Source organism: Doryrhamphus excisus, chromosome 2 (genome assembly GCF_030265055.1).
Source record: "Doryrhamphus excisus isolate RoL2022-K1 chromosome 2, RoL_Dexc_1.0, whole genome shotgun sequence".
NCBI classification, from domain to species: Eukaryota; Metazoa; Chordata; class Actinopteri; order Syngnathiformes; family Syngnathidae; genus Doryrhamphus; species Doryrhamphus excisus.
This window is the reverse complement of record NC_080467.1, coordinates 26,022,948-26,040,205: the sequence shown is the minus strand read 5'-3', so window position 1 is coordinate 26,040,205 and position 17,258 is coordinate 26,022,948. Positions and strand designations below refer to the sequence as shown.

Genomic DNA, 17,258 nt, shown 5'->3' with positions numbered 1-17,258 from the left:
AACAGTTTCTACATGATTTTATCCATTTTAGTTCTTCCATAGCATCACTCTGAGCACTGGAGAACAGAAAGTCCTTCCCCAATAATTTTCCACGGATATAGAATTCAAACTCGGACAACTAAAGTGTGATTCATTTGATTATCAGATCAGAAAATAGCAAATACTTGATGAATAACAACAAGTAAGACTGAAAAGAGGCAACAGTGACAGCTGAGGAGGAAACACTGTAGTAGAACAACTAATGGACAATTTTGGAGGTTATTTTCCTTTCTGCCAGATGGGACGAGCTTTGCCGCATCTCTCCTGACTCCCTTGCAGCCGGGATGACAGCTGATGAGGTCTTGGAGGGGAATTAGCGAGCCACTCAAAGGCTTTGCTCTGATCCTCCAGGTCACTTTTAGCTCTCCCCACTCTGCTGCGGGGACAAAGTTATACTCTTTTTTTTTTTTTAACAAAGATTTAGGCCAAGTTAAAAATCACAAGAAAGTGGAGGAAAGGGGGTGGCTTGATTCTCAAACTATGGTACCATTGGTGGTACGGTGGCTTAATATGGTGGTACTGAATAAAATGATATTAGAGGCATGTACATATGGAAACAAATTTGGGCCTCTTTGCTACCCATGAGTGATCCCACTTCTGACACCACATTGTTTAGCAGCAAAGGAAAGAATAAATAATTTGTCTTTTGCCATTTTATTCTGCGTAGATTAAAACAGTTAAAGCAAATCAAAGTGATCTACCATAAATACCACATGATGTCTAAACGCAACCCCCTCATTTATCATAATAACACAATTTAAAGTGTGATTCAAATGTTCTGCTACTATTAAAGAGACTAGATTTTTAGACTTGTGTGGTATATTTTATCTTGATTGACATATTCAGTTCATTTGAAGCTGTAAATATTTACAAATTTTAATGGTAATGGTTTTATTTCATTTGAACATGCATCAGATTACAATTGAATGCATCACATAATCAGTTCACAGTTCCACATGTCCAAAAGGAGTAGGAAGAAGCAAAGCTTATTAAATCCTACCCCTTCATCTGGTACTTTTACAATCAGTAACTGTTACATTTGTTCACTTCCTGCTTTCCTAATATAGTATGTTTTTTTTGTTTTTGTCCCGTACCAAAGTACAAGGTGATATGAGCATCCAATGACATAATGGGTACCATAGTAAGTGTCAATATAGTGATATATATAGCACATCATGACTGGTTCAAGACTCTTGAAATATAATCCTGTCCTGCCATTTATCTTTCTGTTCATACAGTAAAAATTGGCATATTTTACAAAAGTTGTTAAAGGTGATTAATCATAGTTAATCAATTTCAAAACCATGAGTCATCTGATTAAAATTTGTAATCATTTGACTGGCTTAAGTATTTTATAATGGCAGCCATAACGGTGCCATAATACTGTGATAACCATAATAGTAGTCATCATCATCATCATCATAATGATAACGGGGGCTACTGTTGTGGCCCTAATCCAGCTCTGAGTTGGTGAATTACATTACATGTGCTGGTTGTAGTAGCGTCTATTGTCAATAGGTGGCGACATTGGATTTAAAAGTTTATTTCTGGTGAAACAACACCAAACATTTTCAACCAGCGTTTGTATTGGAGTTAATTATATTGTTTTTACAACAAAGCTACAATAAATAGGCAATGTATTATCAAGATAATCAATATTTACCCAATGCCATGTTATTTGATAAATTATATTTTGGTACATTAAGAAGAACTTGAAATGTTGGGGCTTGGGACAGTTAAACAAATATGTTTTAAAGACAGACAAGTGTTGGATCAGACTGAAGCTAATTAGCCCATCCATCTTACGTTTTTAAAAGTTTTCTGAACGTTATGTATTGTTTTTATCATCTAACTTGAACGTTAATACTTCCATCCACCCATTTTCTGGACTGCTTATTCTCACGAGGGTCTCGTGCATGCTATTTGTGATGGGAACATGTTGCAGGTGAGCACTAATGGACACACACTTCCGGTACCTGTTAGTTTGAATAGTTCGCCGCTTAAAACTTTTAGTTGAAACAAATTAACTTACCTTCCAAATAGTTTCTTTTGTTTATCCTTATCTCCAACCGATCGTTTCCATTTCTTTGTTTTATTTCCTGTGGCTCTTTGTAACACGGCCTAGGAACCAAGTGTATTCAACACGGCGCTAGCATGCTAACATCCCAGCATGCCTCGCTCGATCAATAAATATATTAGTTATATTAAATGAAGTTTAAAACGACAAAGAAACACAATACACTTAAAACAAAATTGAACTTTAATAATTTAATGAGATAAAAAATACAGAAAATAGTTACGAACGCAATTATTTTCCAATGTAGGTGGGATGATCGATCCAAGCCTAAATGATGTTGATATCATATCATAGCGTCTATCGATGCTAGGGTGATACTAGCGTCCTTTATGTTTGTTTTCAGAACAAAGTGTGTGTGTGTTTTTGTTGCTGTGTTGATGATTTTATATTTAAAAATGTTATAATGTAATAATTATATAAGGTGGGAATTGGTTAATTGTTGGAATAAGTCGGAGGAGGGCTTTGGGGCCAAAATGTATTAAAATATATAATTTTTTTTTAAATTATATTTTTTTAATAAAAAATAGAATATATTTTAATATATATTAAAATATATATATTTTAAAAATTACATATATATTTTTGAATATATATAAATACGTATATATTTTCTATATACGTATATATCGTATATATATTTTTTAATTGCACTTTTGTTTACTATTTGTATTTTTTTATTATAAATATATATATATATATATATATATTTGTATATATTTTTTTTGTACATATATTTTTAAAAAATATATCGTCTATAATTTTTTTTTAATTGCAGACTTTTGTTTTGTTTTTAATATACATAGCTTTCAGACCTGCATTGCATGGTTGAAGAGTGGAGCCTTTATTGATTGCTTGTATTTAATTGGCAAATAAATGCACGAGGCAAGAAACATGCCCTGGTTTTTGCTTTTATGTGCACCCTTAATCGCCAAATATAGCGGCCATGTCACTAAATACATATGAGGTATCTAAACATCTCAAGTGAGCTTGTTGAACAGGTTTGCACTGATCAACCAGTCAGGGATGGGGCTTGCAAGCTGAGATGGCCCTGAGAGGTGAATAAGAAATCTCATTGGCTAAAAACAAAAAAGCCCAATTGCCAATAGTGCTTGCTGACCGTGTCTGCACACCACTGTATTATTAGAGCCCTTTTGTATCTATAGTATCTTATTTATCTTAGCATGAAAAGTATGTTAGTATTGGCAAGACTGGGCCTCATACCAAAGTTTGCAGTGCCGCCTTATTCGTATTCTAGTGTTAGTATAATTCATTGAAATTGCCTTGCACTTGTACAAATCCAGAGAGAGTCCTTGTCAAACAGGAAATAAAGACTACAACAAAAACAATGTCACATGTTGTTCGTGTTTTGTTTTTTACATCAATACAGTGCAAAAGCACATAAGCAACAACAGACAACATTAAGGATACATACTAGTCTTTTAAAGTCATTACAGCAGAATGGAACTTACATGTTTAGATTTTTTCCTCTTTTGCTAAACATGTTTGCAGTCCATCTAATCTTCCCAACACGCTGATAAGGATTAGACTTTTTATTAGATGCATCAATGGCAGCGACAAAGCAGGATGCTTAGCACTAGCATCAAATGCCCAAAAAGGTGGTGTCATTGTTCGAGATTGGACCAACGTTGGTTATGACAGTGTTGACATATGCATATTCAGTTAAAGAACAAAGACGCTAAAACCTGAGATGTCACATTTTGCAACGTTTAAGACAGTGCACTTCATCACTGACACTCCTTAAAATGAAGTACTTTTTATTGACAGATGAGAACACAAAACAACACCGGACAGAGACAGAAACAAACATAGATGGCTCAAGTTGACACTCCATCCTTCATATGTTTTGTTTTGTTTTTTTACAGTCAAGTAAACACACGCTTTTGTGGCAGATGTGGCATTTTTGATCATGTGATTAAGACTATTTATGAGGGACATTTTTAACTTGCGATGGCTTCATCACGATGGCGCCGCTTCCTTCCGTTGTTTGTGTGTGTGTGTTTTTTTTTTAGCTTTTCACATTACGGTCAAGTGCAAACACCTTTCATCCCCGCCATCTCGTCCTCTCAAAAACTCCGCCCTCCAACTTCAACTTATTCATACACATTTCCTCCCTTTTTTGTACTTTACTCGATCTTCTTGGCCTTGGCGCCGGTGGCAGGTGCTTTGGACTTGCCGATGTAGGCCTCGAAGAAGAACTGGACAAAGAGCACAAAGTAGCTGAGGTACATGAGCGAGGACCACACGATGTTGTGCATGTGCGACGGGCACTCCTGGCCCTGCTGCATCCATGAGTAGACCAGGTAATTGACCATGCAGCCCATCAGCATCTGGGTGATCTGCGTCAGCGTGATGAACATGGCGAAGTTGCGCGACAGCTTGAAGCCGGCCGCCCGCAGCGCGTAGTAAGAGTACATGACGGCGTGCACCAAGTAGTTCATGGTCATGAACCAGCCGCCACCGGCCACCATGTCCTTGTAGGAGTACCAGGAGTACAGCAGCACAGTGATGTGGTGGTACCAATGCAGGAAGATCAGCTTCTGCTTCCTCAGCACGATGAACAGCGTGTCACCTGCGCCATATAACAACATTGAGACCATCACGAATCACATGACAAAAGTCAGTTTTGACAATATCAGGGTTTGTGCCTACATAGCAGAACCCGCTGCTCGTTGAGAAGAGCAGTTACTTTATGTTAAGAAGCAGATGGACTTGAAACATCAACCTACACAGACAGTCCCGTTATTATGTGTTTATGAATGACGGCAAACCGGTAGTGCCAAATAAAATTAAAAAAAAAAAGTTTGCAAAAATGTATTTATGCCGGTCCAATTTTATTGGTGGCGGGCCGCAATGACTGTATGGGAAATAATGATATTCATAACAATCCTACAAGTGTAAAATTAAGTTGAATACCAAGTACATTTGCCATTTCCTGCTCTGTGGTTAAAATCCCACTTTTCCTCTTTGCCATCACTGGTACCCTTCTGTGATGGCATCATGGGGAAAAAAGCTAAAAACAAAGCCAAACACCACTGAAATATTTCTTTAATCCTATGCTTGCGTTCCAAGTTTCTCTGGTCATTTTCATGTTACAAGAAACACATGTTTCATGTATCATGTTAATACAAGTTACATTTCCTGTTCTGTGGTTATCATCACATTTCTCCTTTGTGCCATCACTGGTACTTGTTCTATGATGTCATTTATTTATTTTAAAAGGGAAGAAAAAAAATACTACTTACCCAGTTCTGGTGCTTTACTTAGTACAAACGCGTAGGCCCAGAATTTGCTGACGGGTCCGTTGTAAAAGCTCTGGTCGCACACAGATTGTTTAAGCCCTTTTGTCATCAGAATATATGTCATGTAACTTCCAGTGCGGATGGCGCCAAATATACTGAAAAACAAAAAAAAAAGGACATTAAGTAGACTGTACATTTAACATTTAACCGTAACACCCAACCATGTGTGCTTTGCTTTTATTGGACCACTAATAAAAGTTGTGACGGTCTTTTATGATCCATTTCCACACCAGCAAAAGTGCAAAACTGGTTCCTATATTTTTACAAGGAAAATTTATATTTTATAATTCTGTTATATTTATGTGGAAATTATGTGAGACTGGAGCTCTACAGCAAAGTGGAGATTGTGGAGTAGAAAGCCTGCGTTATGTTCCTGCGTCGAAGCACCAATGTACATTGCGTGGGCTAGCTCCTCCCTCCCTCTCCTACATATTTCATACTTTCCAAATCAGGTCCCCAAACTGGTGCTTCAAAAATGAAAACATGCAAATTTGGTCCAAAAAGAATGCCGTTTTGTTTTTACAGAATATTAATTTAAATACGTCAATAACACAATAACACCCCAGCATTTCGGCAGAACATTGCATGTCACACACAACAAAGAGCAATTATAGGAACAAGATGGTGTCATAAGGGACGGCATAGTGACTATTCAGAAGCAAAAATGCTGCAAAAATAGGCTAAGCAAAGCCGGCTCAACAATAAACTCAACAATAAATCGCTGAGGTTCCCAAAATTCCACTCATTCCGTTCTCACCTGAACACGGCGAGTGTGAGAGACCAGAGCACCAGAGGCTTCCTCAGTTCAAACTTCTCCCTTTGCTTCATCACATGGCGACCGCCCAGGATGCAGGCGGCGTAAAGAGCGGAGAAGAGAAAGGACTTCTTCCTGTTCAAATGACAACATCAAAGAACCATTATAAAGAAGTATATGCATACACATAACATGGAATTCAGCCTTTTTCCAACTGTGAGACATGAAATGTTTATGCAAAAATTAACACTGAAAGTTATGGCATTAATGCACAAAAAGAATCTAAAGCAGGGGTGGGCAAACTTTTTGACTGGCGGGCCGCATTCATTTAACAAAATTGACGGGGGGGCCAGACTCGATATATAGCTGGAATTATTGTATCTGTAAAAGTGTCATGCAATCTGCTATATGTGCACTTTGAGATCATTTGTTTGATGTAAAGTATGTCATAAATTTATAATAATACATAATAATACATTTATTAATATTATTATTATTATTTGTTATTATTATTATTTGTATTATTATTATTATTATATGCTCGTGTCCCTCTGTATGTTATATTATTATTATTTGTTATTATTATGTGCCTGTGTCGCTTTTTTCAGGAGCACTTTGTAAACAACAGACCGCATCAAATAACGAAATGATTGTATCTGTAAAAGTGTTATGCAATCTGCTATATGTGCACTTTCAGATCATTTATTTGATGTAAAGTGCGTTATAAATTTATAATAATAAGAATAAAATTATTATTTAATATTATTATTATTATTATTATTATTATGTGCTTGTGTCCCTTTTTTCAGGAGCACTTTGTAAACAACAGGCCGCATCAAATAACGAAATTGATAAAACAGCCAAACCATGAAAATGTCGGCTCAAGCCATGATGCCAGCTTGTATGTTGACTTTAAATGAAATACTTTGGAAAGAACGGGTGGGCCGTATTCAAACACTTGGCGGGCCGGATGTGGCCCCCAGGCCGTAGTTTGCCCACCCCTGATCTAAAGGCACACAGAGAAGACACGCATTTCTTTGTTTATCAGCCGGTTGTGAGAACGACTTTAGACTAATGTGTCATCTTGAAGAATCTCAAGCATCTGCGGTAAACCCATCTTTCAGCGTAATTATCTGCACACAAACAAATCGGCAACCACATGTTTACAGTTTAAAAACAAGACAGTGTCATTTCATCTGTGCATTGTTTACCAAACAAAACTGCAGTGGAGGACTTATTGTGATTTTTCTTTAAAGCGTGTCGCTCCAACTGTCACTGGATTGTTATCTTTGCTTCCATTTTGGCTCAAAAGTCCCAGCAGGCTTCTTTCTATGTTGACGACAAGCAGGTGGCGACTTGACTGGCTGGATGCAGCTTAAGGCCAACATAAATGAATGGAAGCATGAGGAGAAAACAAAGATTTGGGCTATTTTTAAACGGAAGCCAACAACAACAAAAAGCCCAGCTTATGCCAGTAAATTTGCAGGTGGTGGTGGTGGGCGAGGTCGCTCGCCACAAATACATTTGGACGGCCACATATGCAGTAAAATTGGCAGTAAAATGTTGGCGCTGGCTAAACACATTATAAGGGAATACCTTTAATTAGCTAATTGTTACAGCTCTGTACAGTAGGTGGCAGTATAGATCCTAACACCCCCCCACTCAGATATACCCTGGCTAACCCAAACACCCATCTCACTCATGGTGCAAACAACTGAAAGTTAACAAAAAGGGACACAGGATGTAACTTCATAGGGCATTATGACAATATCCAGGTTCAGAGTGACAAAAAAAAAAAGACTACAAACACGTTTATTTTTGCCTCCAGCTCATCTTAGTCATAAGCAGACATTCTCCAGACACACGGAACACAGCGCCGTTTCACCCATGTCCAATTGTGTGTCTTAAAAATCTTACATAAGCAGCCTGAATAACAAGATGGGTATTACTGTTTGTTGAAGATTTCGAAACAGTGTGTGCAGATGCTGACATCTCATTATAAAAGTTACAAGTTACATCCATTTTTTTAAATTAATGGGCAAAATTTAATTAGCAAACATTGCATTAACTAAACCAAAAAGTACACATTTTTGCAAAATGTTATGTTCATTATTGTGCGGAGAACAGTATGAAGAACAGTTTGTAATAATGGCAGAATTTGGAGAACTGCATATGTGCAGCATAACTGTCCATCACCTTACGTAATGGATGCCATTTGGTTTCGACACATGGCGCCAAACGGGTTTTTCTACAAGCTGGTTCCGGACGTTCCCGACACATCAAGGACAAAGCATTGCAGTCAAAGTGAAAACATTTGCACCACAACATTAAGGCCGGACAGCAGAATGACATCATCCTCGCTCCGATGTCGGCGTTGAGTGAAGCACAACATTGTTACCAGGCAGTTAATGTACATGGATGAAGTATCTTATTGGATTTCAGAACAGAGTGATTGTAGCTACCGAGAGGGGAGTTTTTTTTCCACTGTAAAAAGTTAAAAATAGTGAGTAGAGGGAGCAATGTTTACATCAACAAGCGAACAAACGCAAACTGTTTTGCATATTTACAAGTGAGCCCTTAAAGTAGTTTGGGATGGCTCAAAACGCTCAGTTTCAGAGGACATTGCATAACTGTTCTTTTGTGATGTCACTATGGGTGTGGCTTCCCCAAGCTCTGCTTCCCCCACCCTCTCCCAAACACCAGAAGTAAGAGAAGAATATTTTCACCCGTCAACGGCATTTCACACAGGAACATGAACGTGATATATCCATCAAACTGTTGCTGAAGGTGCATGAATGTCCACAGAGGTGGAGAGAACCACAGTGCATCTGGAACGCTGTAGCCCCCCCCCCAAAAAAAAAAACGTGTAATGACCACATTTCCACTACCAGTGTTGTGTCAAGATTGTCTGCGGTTAGTAAACAAGGCACCCTCACTTCCAGCTTCTGAGCTCCATGGCACCAGCGGCGCCTCTGACAAAGTGTATCCGACAATGAGTGCTCCGTCTCGGGCAGGCGAGATTGGAGGAGCAACAGCGGTGCCTACTCTTTGAGTTCATACATGGTAAGTCTCCATCCGGTAGATCATGAACTGCCAGCAGCTCCTAAACACTTTTCAATTAGCTCTCCAAAGACTATATTCATTTATTATCAACTCCTACACCCACTTAATTAGAAGTGTCGTTAGCAGTAGTAAGGAAGTAGTTTGGGAGTGACCAATCACAGTGGCCGTGGGTGGAATAAATTAAAACAGACCGTTTTGGCGGGAAGCACAAATCCAAGAAAATACAGCTGGAATAGGTGAAGATTCTGGAAGATCTAGAAAGTTTTCTGTGTGGGTTATTGCATGTATCTGCTGGATAAGGGTTGAAAATATTCACTTCACCAAATCCACTTATTACGGTCTGGTATAGAACCAATGAAGCATGATAAATGAGGGATTACTGAATATATTTCAACATAAGTCACATGACATAAGCAGACCACCCAAACTATAAAAATACAGTCACATTTCACCATCCTTAGTTATGCAAGTGGGGGGATAAAGTTATAAAAGTAAATATTGTTGATGGCAATTCAATAAAAGTGTAGCTAGCTTTGAAGAGCACAACTTCAGCTAATGCTAATGTCTTGCACTGCAAAAAAGCCATAAAAAACACAGAAAATGCAAAGTAAGAGGTGAATAATTTATCTGATACCAAATCACTTTGTCTTGACAAATTTTTGTTCACATCATGGAAATCCGGATCTGACTTTTGGACCATATTTTGATTGAGATTCCAAGTTTTTCGACCAATTACAACCACAAAATCTGAAAATGCAAATTATGAATAAAAAAAAAAACAAAACACTGGCCAAAGACTACAGTGGTCTTGCGTCTGCAATCAAATGTCTGCCATTTCTGACACATCTCTGTGAAGTTATAAAGCTTGTATAAATAGGCTTGATGCATTTGGTACAGTCGTGTAATGTAATGAGCATCAATGTGTGGCTAACATACTGTACACTGCATCTAATCTACACAAGTAGATAGTGGTGCTCATGCCGATATGTAGCCCGTAAATGGAAGTTGGCGTATCGTGCCAAGTACAGGAATCCCTCGGGTGTAACTCCTTCCCCTCCCCCCCGTTGGCAGCAATGTGTGGAGCTGCTGGCTAACCTGCTGTGAAACTTGGATCCCTATTAGCCGGTCCAGGAGATTTCAGCAGTTACGTAATCCTGAGCTTGCAGTCTGAGGATGAGTCTGCAGTGTCTCCCTGGCAGCGTGTGTTTACAAGGTGTTAATGTATGTAAACAATGTAAACGCCAGCATGTAGTAGTAGCACAACATAGCAAGACAAGGCTATTTCCTTTGAAGCGTGGGTTCTAAGTCACCACAGTGTAGCGGGAGGCCTCACAAAGATCAAAAAAGGTGGCGAATATGAAGCGAGGAAGCAGGAACACGTAATCCAATTAGCAAAGCACCCCTAGTACTAATTACATCGTGCAATTAAAGAACTGTAAAATGAACACACCAGCACGATGCCTACACCAGAATTTCACCTTCAAGCATGTTTTTATCGCTCGCTCTGTTTGAGTTCATCCCATAAGGCTAACAAGAATGAAATCATAAAACTTTAAGTGGTCACACCACTATTAAACATCTAACCACCTAACTTGCATACAAAATTGTCCGATTTTGCCACAAAAATGTAATTCTGCATACACTTGCATATCTACTTTTGAGCACAATGTCAAGTTAGTGTTTCAATTATTTTCCAACTCATGTACTTGCAGCCCGCCACTGATGAATTTTCCCTGCCACAGATTGAGTTAACGCTACCTATTAAGAATTCTCCATGTTTACTTATACTTACACTCTTACTCCTACTTATACTCTTAAGTACTTAAGTACACTTATGAATACTCAAGTGTCACATTCACTGCCAGTGCAATCAGCAATGCTAGGTCCACAAGTCATGACCAATGTGTGTTTTATACAGATTTAAGATACATTGACTTTTTAAAATCTTAAACCGAGACCCTCAAACAATGCACAGCGATGAGCCAATTCAAGAAACAATACAAGCAGTTGATGTTTGCTAAATACAAGGAGGAAGAGTCTTGAACCAGTCATGATGTGCTATACATATCACTATATTGACACTTACTATGGTACACATTATGTCATTGGATGCTCATATCACCTTGTACATCGGTACGGGACAAAAAATAATAAAAAAATAACCTTAAACCATATTATGAAAGCAGGAAGTGAACAAATGTAACAGTTACTGATTGTAAAAGTACCAGATGGAGGAGTAGGATTTGCTTCTTCCTACTCCTTTTGGACATGTGGAACTGTGAACTGATTATGGGATGCATTCAATTGTAATCTGATGCATGTTCAAATGAAATAAAACCATTACCATTACCATTTGAAGCATGAATGGCTTTTCCAAATCATCATCTTTGTAGTCGAAATGAAAGCTATATTCATTTAGTAAATAGCACCTGACTTCAAAACAATGCCATAAAAATTACATGCATGACTTACGGCCAATTATGCAAACTAGGCAACTATGTTGCATCCTCACAACTGCCCTGTGAGAAACACGGCATCAGTTACAGTGTACCCCCCCACGCCACCTCCCCTCCAAGGTTGTGGAGCGGCTCCTGTCCTTGAAAACAAGTCAAGAGCCCACTATGGACAGATTTGCTTCCATCCATTAGCTTGACTGTATGTACAGTAGGGCCACCAGCGATAGCGGCAGGACACACCCTTGGATGATATCACCCATCAATCTTCAACATTTCAAAGAACTTCTTTTACAGCTCAGTAGAAGTGCCTTTATCAGATCGTCACACCTCCACTGTTTACATTGCACAATATTGCGGGGTGTTGTAATTCTAAATTGCCCGCATAAAGACTCACTGTAAGTATTCGGTTTTTGTGCCAGCGTGGTTTCCTTTTTTTTTTTTATAACTGCCATTAACTGGCAAGGAGTTTACTGCCCCATGTTTCCCCCGTAGGACTAATGAGATGTGAAAGCAGAGCAGTAGCACTCCAGGCACACCGTCGTTCCAAAAGAGCCAGCCCACATCTTCCTCGCTGACCTCACCGGTTATGAGGAGGCTGGCAGCTTCGCCTGCGGCAGCTGACTTATTTCGGTCAGAACGAATCAGCTCCATTTTATGGCAGCTGCATTCTAAGGTTAGGTCATTGGAATTTGGAGAACAGGCACTTTTATTCCAGAGTATCTTACAAATACTACCAAAAAAATCTACATGGAGATAATGTAGAGTAGCCAATGTACAGCTAGTATAGTAATAAAGATTTACTATCCAATGAAGATGACTCACAGCCACTAGCTTGATGCTGGGGTTGCATGAGTGCTGCCGGCACTGGGGAGCCTCATTAAGGGAAAAGATGGAACTCCAGCATACAGTTTGCTGTACTGTGACATTGTGAAGCTGAAACTGGGCCGAATGGCAAAGTTCCAACATGACGAGGAGCCCAAACACATCTTAGATGTCAAGCGGTTTGCTGCGGAAGCAGAAGGAATGAGCAGCAGAGTTCCGGCACCGATGTCATCATTGAGGAATGGAAGCAGAGCAATGGTGCTCATTAGGCAGAGGCCGGTAAGACATTCTGATGGTATGATATAATCTTGGGCAAAAATATCATGGTGAGACAGTTTCACTGTATTATCATTACAGGTCTAAAATGTGTTACATAGAAATTTGTCCACAACAAATATTACAATAATGTTGAATGTCGACAATACTTATATATTTTTTTTTAAATAATGTACCTCGCACTTCGGTACGGGGGTATTATTTAAAAAAAATAAATAAATAAAAACTGTATTATGGAAAGCAGGAAGTGAACAAATGAAATAGTTACTGATTGTAAAAGTACCAGATGGAGGGGTAGGATTTAATAAGCTTTGCTTCTTCCTACTCCTTTTGGACATGTGGAACTGGGAACTGATTATGGGATGCATTCAATTGCAATCTGATGCATGTTCAAATGAAATTAAACCATTACCATTACCATTACCAAGCACAATGATCAGCAAAATTTGACATAGTGACGCACAACCTATCTATAGGCTTATATAGTATGTATGCTTTACATTGTATCGGTATTATCACACATTTATAAAGCTATTAAAATGGCCTATATTCATAGAAATAATTTAATAGAAAAATCAATTGAACAAAAATCTGCCAATTTTTCCAGTCACAAATGTCCAGGGATCCACTCTACAGGTGTGGACTAACTAAACTACCAAAACATGATGCAGGCACTCAAGAAAAACCTCCATTACAGGTCTAAAAACGCTGAAGAGCTAGGATGCTTTGGGGTGAGACATGATCCTCAGCAGTTTTAAGACCTACATTGACGGCACTGCCGAGTAATAAGAAATGATAGTGATGATGCAGTAGTTCACCGTGAGTCAGCAGGCTATAGACGTTTAAACGAGACGCGGGACTTGCACAATGTCAATATTGGATCACGAATATAGTCCCACATCAATATCATTACACAACTGTCTGCGACTGTTTACACTTGACTCTATTTGCCAAGGTGATTGTACACAGTGAACCATGGCCGACTTGGATGAACCCCATTTCACATTACGGGAAGATGGTAGATGTCTATTTATGCATACATTATGCTCAAAGTGAGTACTTGTCTATAGGATTTGGAAATCAGCGCATGTAAAGCGATAACATCGTTCGACATGCTCTATTGTCGAGGCAAAACATAAAGATGCTGAATTTTTAATTAGCGGTTAGTAGCTTGTGTCCAGTTACCAAGCAGTCCGCCATTGTTGTTTGCGCTTTCAACCACCACATATACGGTTGGCATAGACACGAGAAACCAGAGTCTAACAGTAGTTGGCTAATTATTGGTTCAAATAAGGGAACTGTTTGAGACAGTCTTCCAGGCCGCTTTCGATTTTAGGACTTCTGACTCTATGGTAGAGTTTTTACGAGCTGACATTTTACAAGCATTGTTGCAGTATGCTCTTAAAAACAGCCGAGTACAGTACTCCTGTCAACAATGAGAATCTATGAGTAGCATTTGTTTAGTCGGTAAACAGCAGAGGGGTCCTGTCGAATAGAGGATCTCTGGTAGACATTTTTGGTATTAGGTTCTCAAAAACAGCAGAACATTCAGTGTTTTTGAGGCTCTATAGACTAGTATTTTTGCAGTAAGTCCTAAAAAAAACAGCATCGGATTATATCGTAGTTGTCATATAATCAATAACATAAGCATAGCTTCAGTCACAAAGGGTCACAGTCATGTGATAGCCTTTGTTGTCTCTTAGTATGTGTTATTTAATGAACCAAGAGCAGTTGCGTAAACTGCACTGTGCCCTGTACAGAATAACAACACAAAGTGTACATTTAATCTGTTGCCGTGAACCCTCTTCCTACCTGGAAAACATACATAGTACATGCAACTAGGAATATAGTGAGGCCAGTAAAAGGATGGAGTTCATTGATTGTGTGATTGAATTTATTATCTTCCCAGGCCTAGTGCCAACAAGACACAATGACTCCAAATTGCCAGTTGCTTCTGAGACTGCTTGTGTATACATTGACATGTATGTGGATATTTATCTTTAAAGTTATATATTCTCACCAGACCAAACGGAAATTTATAAAGCTTTTTATGCAGATCAATTTGCAGCTGTAAAAACTACATACTACTACATACATACTTACGTTTCCTGTACAATCTGCTCTTTTAAAATACTATTGGTAATATATGCTTGCTGGTAGTGTTATTTATATATATATATATTTTGGTTTAACACTAACTGTACAAATAATGTCCCTCATTTCTAATGTGTACTGTGTGTAAACCAAACTAAAAATCTGAATCTATGTACTTATTTATGTTACAAAACCAAAACAACTTATTTGTGAGGTGAGGTGAAGTATTAACAACAATTGTTGATATTATGAGCATTTCCAAATATTAGTAGGGGTTTGGCAATACAGGTAGACTTTCAAGGTAATTATTTTTACCTTTGTACACACATTCATACTGATAAAAATAACTCCACCACACCCCTTCTCCTTCCTGACCCCTGTTTTATGAAGAAAATCACACTTGAGCCAGCTGTGTAGTAGATGTCACACAGCTGGCTCAAAGGAAGTCGGAGCTGAAGTGGTGCGACCTGATTGGCTGCTGCTCTGTCAGCAGACATCAGTAGATGCAGCTGATTGGTGGGCTCCCAGTACCAGGGGGATGGACATCTATTGCACGCTGCTTTTTCCTCCATGCGGCCTCACAACCGTTCATGATGTGTTTGATATGTATGCGTATCATATTCCTGTTTTTAAACATGAAATCACATTTTGAGAGAAACAGCCTTTGTTTGGTGTGTCCCTGTTGCCTTTTATGGCGGTGCACAAAACGTAAATAAGCTATTCAGGCCCCATCGTACATTTAGGAGGCTCACTAAAACCACCACTATAACACTACAGTGCAATATTGGGCTAAGCTCCTATTGTTAAAGCCTACAGGGATATCGCTGCAGCCGGGGCATGGTGACCTTTACAGCATCATCATGGTGACTGATGCCGGGAGGGGGAGGATGCGGGAGAGTTAAATCACAGACAATCAAGGGCATCCGACTGGAGACTAGGTGCATGGATGTGTTGGGTTTTAATGCGATGAAGCTAGGGGTGGTTAAGGCGGATGATTGTTAGCCTTTGTAGCAGCAGCATCACTAATGTACTTCAAAGCAGTTTTGGGACGTTGTAGTGTGGGATTAGCCGACGCGGTTGTAGCATGGCACGGCATGGCACAGCATGGTCTTACCAGTTCTCCTGCATCCATCGGATGGCCTCCTCCTCGTTGAATTGCCTCTCGAACTCGTACTCTTGGAGCGCTAACACCGACATACTGGCGGCGGGGCCGGCTCGAGCTTCACGCCGAGTCAAACGTCACTAATGTGGAGCCGAGAGAGAGGGAGGGAGGTGGTGATGTTCGTTGCGGTAGTGTAGTGGATAATGATGGTGATGGTCTCTGCTTAGTCTATGTGCTCGTCGTAGCCCGCCTCTCTCATCGCCCTCTCCTCCTTAAGGACGTTGAGATTCCGCGCGAATGGACGCTTGCTCAGATTGACTGCTGTTTCCTCCTCCACTCGCCGGTCAGACCACGCCCTTCTTCCCAAGATGGAGGCACCGGGGTCCTAAAGTCTTCCAGATTAGCCCGCTCATCTCCCTTATAATGACATCAACATCCGGTATTGTAACCATTGCCATTATCACAGTTACAAGCATATTGTTTATATATTTTGTCTTGTATTGTTGTTGTTATATTTTTCTCACAAATAAGTTTGTGAAAATAATAATTTTAATGAAATAATTTTAATGAAAATAAATTAAAGACAAAATTGACAACGACATCCGGTATTGTTACCGATGCCACTTATCACAGTTACAAGCATATTGTTTATATATTTTGTCTTGTATTGTTGTTGTTATATTTTGCTCACAAATAAGTTTGTGAAAATAATAATTTTAATGAAAATAAATTGAAGACAAAATTGCACAATCATTTTATGGTCTTGAAAAATGTCATTTAAAAAGTATCGATATCTGCAACAATCAAACAATTGATCAGCATTGTCACAATTAAATTTCTCTTTTCAGCCATGCTACAAAAAAATAAATACACACTTTATGAATGCGTACATGTACATTATACTACATGCAGTTAAACTACATGTCGGTGGGTCAGAAAAATGTTATGTTAATGAAATTCGAAATTAGTTTACAAACTCTAATATGTAATACTTTTCTTTGAGTGACGGGTGATTAGACCCTTTGTTTGTCATTACTACCACTTGTCCTGCTATTTATTTTCACTTTGTCTGCTCTGGAAAAGGTCATTAACCTTTGCACAATACAGTATAGACAAGTATAGACAGTATATAGTATCCACAACCCTAAAATGATAAACAGTGACAGCTTTGTCTTGGTGTTGTGTCGCACCCAAGGCCCGCCCAAGTTCTGAGGAATTCTGTGTTGTGTTGGCCAGGGAATGTCACTGAACAAAA

The 17,258-nt window shown here is 39.0% G+C and overlaps 1 protein-coding gene and 1 long non-coding RNA gene across 2 annotated transcripts in view; both read right to left on the bottom strand.

Annotated features, from left to right (window-relative positions):
- Nucleotides 1-2,194, bottom strand: part of LOC131107832 (uncharacterized) — a 188,049-nt gene extending 185,855 nt beyond the window's left edge. Inside the window, exon 1 of the long non-coding RNA XR_009120347.1 lies at nt 2,072-2,194. This is a non-coding gene — a long non-coding RNA (uncharacterized LOC131107832). The remainder of the gene's footprint in view (nt 1-2,071) is intronic.
- Nucleotides 2,195-3,651: 1,457 nt separating this feature from the next.
- Nucleotides 3,652-16,374, bottom strand: elovl6 (ELOVL fatty acid elongase 6). The gene is made up of 4 exons (XM_058064689.1): nt 16,016-16,374; nt 6,194-6,325; nt 5,380-5,531; nt 3,652-4,706 (listed from the first exon to the last, which is right to left on the bottom strand). Exons 1-4 carry the CDS (start codon nt 16,096-16,098, stop codon nt 4,261-4,263), a joined length of 813 nt encoding a protein of 270 aa, XP_057920672.1. The 5' UTR covers nt 16,099-16,374; the 3' UTR covers nt 3,652-4,260.
- Between the last annotated feature and the right edge of the window lie 884 nt (nt 16,375-17,258).

Bases quoted from the DNA above. Each gene is read 5' to 3' on its own strand.
- elovl6 (XM_058064689.1), bottom strand. From the start codon at position 16,098: ATGTCGGTGTTAGCGCTCCAAGAGTACGAGTTCGAGAGGCAATTCAAC. The intron at 5,532-6,193 runs GTGAGAACGGAA...TTTGTTTTTCAG, and splicing joins CTCACACTCGCCGTGTTCAG to TATATTTGGCGCCATCCGCA. The intron at 4,707-5,379 runs GTAAGTAGTATT...TATATGGCGCAG, and splicing joins AAGTAAAGCACCAGAACTGG to GTGACACGCTGTTCATCGTG.